Source organism: Tubulanus polymorphus, chromosome 12 (assembly GCF_964204645.1).
Source record: "Tubulanus polymorphus chromosome 12, tnTubPoly1.2, whole genome shotgun sequence".
In the NCBI taxonomy this organism is placed as follows: Eukaryota; Metazoa; Nemertea; class Palaeonemertea; order Tubulaniformes; family Tubulanidae; genus Tubulanus; species Tubulanus polymorphus.
In genome coordinates this window covers 10,086,154-10,091,873 of record NC_134036.1, presented here as the reverse complement: position 1 = coordinate 10,091,873, position 5,720 = coordinate 10,086,154, and the positions used below count along the sequence as shown (strand labels likewise).

Genomic DNA, 5,720 nt, shown 5'->3' with positions numbered 1-5,720 from the left:
AGGGGTTCAAGTGCTTGAGCTGTTGCAAAGCATTTGCGTGTGCGCGCGATTTAACGCAGCACACGTTTATATGTATGACACCCCAACCGGTTCAACAACAGATGCCTGTAGCTTCGGCCAATCCGGTAAGTAGCTTACAATCGCTCATTTCATTAATTAATTATTTTAATGTATTCTTAAATACCCGGTTTATTTATTTATTTATTTATTTTTTCAGCAAATATGGGACTGCATAATATGTGGTCTTAACTTTGCTGACCAGCAAACACTGACACATCATCTGAGTTCCCACTTTGGAACTACCGATGGTTGGCAATGCGATACATGCGGCAAGTCGTTTACACGTAAAGATCACTTGACCCGGCATGCTAAAACGTGTAAGGGCTACGTTGCCAAACACGTATCACTACACTCGCAACCAGGCACATCAGAAGCTAGACCGGTAAGTAGTGAAATTATGAGTTACTAAAGAAAGAAAAACAAATAAACAAACAAAAAGACCCGTTATTTATATTCTATATATTTGTCTATTGAAGGGACCCGAGTGCAGCAAATGTGGCAAGGTGTTTGGACGCGTAGACAACATGCGCCGACACGTCAAAACGTGTAAAGGATCCGTTGAACCACCGCGTGTAAACCCTCTACCGCGCGTAAACCCTCCGCGTGTGAACCCACCGCCACATCCTGATTGTCACCCCATTCACCCCTGGACGTCTAACTCTGTAAGTAATCGAAATCATGAATTGCTAAAAAAAACTGTTATTCATCTTTAATATAATCCGGGTATTTTTTTCTATTTTCTAGCATTCTTGCGACATATGCGGCAAAACGCTATCTCGTAAGGATAACTTGGTAAGGCACATGAGAACGTGTAAACCTAAAAAGACGTCGGCCTTACCACAGCCTCCACCACCACCACCACCAGCCGTACGGGAGTTTACATGCTCGCGATGTTCGGATTCGTTCCATTCGATCGCCGAGTTAAAACGTCACGGCGAGGTATTCGCTCCACGACCCTCAACATCGAAGCGTCCTATTGACGATATTGATGATGATGAGGAAGAAGTGCCGTGTTCGAAGCGCCCTCACTGTGAAAACCCCGACGAGATAATACGGGGCAATATTAAACTGGTCAGGGTAAGTAATCGAATACACCAAAATTCGTTTAACATAATGACGAACAAAAATGATTAAAAAGAATGTTTCCATTATTTTACAGAACGGCGTACAACACAGCAAAAAATTCAACATGAAAACTGAGTTGTACAAGGTTACCGTAATTCCGCGTGATGACCAGAATAACAAGACACTCGACGCGCAGGATACACAGACAATCGTCCGAAATTACCTAACCGACGTTTTAGCGGCAATTAGTGAAATGCTGGACGCTCGTTCGAGTGACATGATTCGTATATCTATCGAACACACGGATCTCAATGGAAACATTGAATTTCCATTCGTATCGTTGGACGAACTAACGGTCGAATATATACTCGATAGGCTAATACGTGTTCTACAGTCGAATGAGGATTTGTCTTTGGATGGATTAATTTTCCATTGTACATTCATTCGAATGCCGCTAGGTGGTGTACGTCGTAAACGCGTCGAGGTAAACTTCAATCAGTTTAGACAGAACAAAAAATGCGTTGTCTCAATTGATAATGACGATGATTTGTGTCTCGCTAGGTCAATAGTGGTTGCAAAAGCGCGTGCGGACAATGATCCCCGATATGATGTCATACGTAGATGCGACCGGCCTTTGCAGAAGAATGCGGCAATTGCCTTACACACGAATGCCGGTGTACCTCTAGGCAAGTGTGGATTGCGCGAATTGGATGTATTTGCGCAACAATTATCCGATTACTACGTATTAGTCGCAACTGGAGATGATAATGCGTATCATATCATTTACGAGAAAAACAACGCCGTGCTAAAAAATAAAGGAGCTGGGGGTAAAAAGATTGAACTTTTATATACGGCTGGACATTTTGACGTTATTACATCGATGTCTGCATTTACGTGTCGTACATATTTTTGCTATTCTTGTAAAAAAGGGTATACGAATACAGAACGACACAGTTGTACAGATAAATGCAGACTTTGTTTAGGTAATTGCGGACAACAAAGGGGTAGTTATTTGTGTATAAAATGCAATATCTATTTCAAATCGGAAGCGTGTTTAGCCAGACACTGCAGACCAAGACCAGATGGGTCAAGCTTATGCGATTCAAAGGCTAGATGTTTACAATGCGGTTCTATTGTATCTAGAAAAAAACTTGACCCCAAATCTCACGATTGCGGGCAAAAATATTGCAGTTCTTGTAAAGAGCGAAAGCTTAGCGGTCATCTTTGTTACATCGGGGTCGCTAAAAGTCGGGATCATGTGGTATCTGAGGAACAGGGTAACCCTCATACACTAATCAACCCTTATTTGGACGCTGAAAATGCGGGCGATGAGTTAAAATATAGAAAGTTCATCGCATTCGATTTTGAAACAACGACTGTGGAATCGAACCACGTTGTAGTACTGGGTATAGCACATAGAGTATGTCAGATGTGTAAATGGTCGAAACGGACCCCCGACTCGGTTTGCGATTATTGCGGTAAACACGAACACGTGTTTAAAACGGCCTCTGAACTCTGCGAGTGGTTGTTTACGGAAGAGAATAGGGGTGCCACTGTTTTCGCGCATAATTTTCAATCTTTCGACGGTTATTTCATTCTGCAATATTTGGTTTCACAAGGTATATTACCGGATATTATACCAAACGGTGGGAAAATAATGACTATGACCGTCAAGCATTTGGATATAAAGTTTTTAGATACTTTAAATTTTCTACCGATGAAACTCGCTAAATTACCCGAAACACTAGGTATTCCTGAGTTGAAAAAGGGCTATTTTCCGTATAAATTTTGCACTCGCGAGAATATTGATTACGTCGGACCTATTCCCGATATAGAATATTACAATCCCGACGGTCTAAGTTCGAGCGAAAGGTCTGATTTAATAAAGTGGCATAGCGATCGTCAGTCGGAAAATTTCATTTTTGACATGCAACGCGAGTTGGTCGAATACTGTCGTTCGGATGTGGATATTCTAATGCAATCCGTCGTAAATTTTCAACATCAATTCTTTGCTCTTTCGGCTGTTGATCCATTTCGTAACAGCATCACTATAGCATCGGCGTGCAATGTGGCGTTACGAACAAACTTTTTGAAACCGACAACAATAGGGCTAATCCCTCCGGGGGGTTATAAACCTAATGCAAAATTTTCCTAGATGGCAATTAACTGGTTGAAATGGGTATCCACAACGAATGACATACGAGTCCAACACGCGTTGAACGGCGGCGAAGTATCGATTGACCGCTTTAAAGTAGACGGTTATCACGCCGAATCCAATACCGTGTACGAATTTCACGGTTGTTTATATCACGGATGCCCTAAGTGTTTCAAAAATCCGGATTTGATATCTCCTGTACGGCCCGATCGTAAATTCGGTGAATTATATCAGGCCACATTAGAAAAAACATCTAAAATTAGGGCTATGGGGTACAATTTGGTGGAATTTTGGGAACACGAATATCGTGACTTGGTTAAAGAAAACCGCGCGTTTGCAGATTTTGTCAAAAAATCTGATATTCTCGATCCATTGCAACCACGTGACGCATTTTTTGGAGGTCGTACGAACGCGATAAAAATTTATCGCAAAGCCGAGGGTGAAGAAAAAATCAAATACATCGACATATGCTCGTTATACCCGTACGTCAACAGTCGTTGCAGTTATCCAATCGGTCATCCGACTATCGTGACTGAAAATTTCCGCCATATCGATAATTATTACGGGTTGATTAAGTGTAAGGTTTTACCGCCTCGGGGTTTATATCTACCCGTGCTCCCGTATAGATCGGGTGGGAAATTGACTTTTCCATTGTGTCGAACGTGCGCTAATGAAAGCAATCAGCGCGAAAAGTGTCAACATTCGGCAAATGAGCGTTCGATAACGGGTACCTGGGTAACTTTAGAGGTACAAAAAGCAGTGACACTTGGTTATAAGATATTAGATATATATGAAATTTGGAATTGGGAAACTAATGAAACGGGTTTATTCGAGGATTATATAGGAAAATTCCTCAAAGTTAAAACCGAAGCCAGTGGTTGGCCGTGTAAAGATATGTCGCGCGACGAGAAGGATAAATTCATTTCCGATTATTTAGAAAGAGAGGGTATCCAACTCGAAGAAGATAAGATTAAGAAAGCCAAGGGGATGCGAACAGTCACGAAATTATGCTTAAATTCGATGTGGGGTAAACTCGGTCAAAACGAAAATAAGACGACGGCTAAATATATTTTGGACCCCGGGGAATTATATAGAATGCTTTTGGATGAAACTTTAGAGATAAGCGATTTGTTGTTGTGTAATGACGAGGTGCTAAGAGTGCATTACAAAAAACGCGCAGAATTTGTCGAATCGACAAACAAAACCAGCGTCGCTTTAGCAGCTTTCACAACGGCTCATGCGCGGCTTATTCTCTATAGTTATATGGAGAAATTAGGGGAACGAACCCTATACACGGATACCGACTCCATTATTTATAGCGTGAAACCTGGTGAATGGGATCCGCCGACCGGGAATTTTTTGGGTGATATGACCGATGAATTGGTCGATAAATACGGGGAGGGGTCGTTTATTTCAGAATTTGTTTCGGCTGGACCCAAAAATTATGCATATCGGGTATTCAGTCCTAGAGATAATACATTTTCAACGGAATGTAAAGTTAAAGGGATCAATTTGAATTTTCGAAACAAACAAATTGTAAACTTTGGTTCCATGGTAGATATAATTGTCGAAGAAAAGTACGACCATCTTTACATATTAAACCCTGACAAAATTAATAGAAAGATCAAGGACTGTTCTATTTACAATAGAGACGAACGAAAAATATATCGCGCGGTTTATACTAAACGAGCTTTCGACCCCGCAGATCGGTATAACACGCTTCCGTACGGATATTGATATAGGAAATAACGCAGTGTATATGATTATTTATTTATCTATTCTATTTATTGCGCGTTTATTGTTAATAAATGTTTTTTAATTGTTGACATTAATTTGTTATACATTTGTTTTTTTTGTGGTTTCTTTGTATCACTCGAAATTGGTAATGCTGGAAAAGAAAGCGCCATCTAGGATTTACTCCTCCCCCTCCTCACACACACACACGCATAGGATCTCGTAATAGTGGCGCCATCTAGGGAATTAATCACATCAATAAATTGATTTGGAATTTACATAGTCAATGATTTGAATTTTGCCGCCAAAAAGAAAATTCGTAAAGGAAAAAAAGAAAAAAAATCTTAAGGAAAATATCTTAAGAAAAATATCTTGAGGAAAAAAAAATCTTAAGAAAAATATCTTGAGGAAAAAATCTTAAGAAAAAAATCTTAAGAAACTCCTCCCCCTCCACCCTCCTCACTCCTCCCCCTCCCCCCTCCTCATTGAGGTCCTGAAGTGACATTTCCTAACTACTATTGTTTATGTGATATAAACACTTCCTATATTGGGAAAACTAAACGACATTTGGCCATCAGGATTAAGGAACACAGATCAAAGACTTCTGCGATTGGACAACATCTCGCAATTTGTCACACTTATGATCAGGAATTCAGTAACAACAAATTCAAAATTCTAGACAAAGGTTCATCTGATCTCGACTGTA

At 40.4% G+C, this 5,720-nt stretch overlaps 1 protein-coding gene across 1 annotated transcript; it reads left to right on the top strand.

Moving 5' to 3' along the window:
- The first annotated feature begins 3,280 nt into the window (after positions 1–3,280).
- Positions 3,281–5,017, top strand: LOC141913848 (uncharacterized). The gene has a single exon (XM_074805013.1). It carries the CDS (start codon positions 3,281–3,283, stop codon positions 5,015–5,017), a length of 1,737 nt encoding a protein of 578 aa, XP_074661114.1.
- Positions 5,018–5,720: the final 703 nt, after the last annotated feature.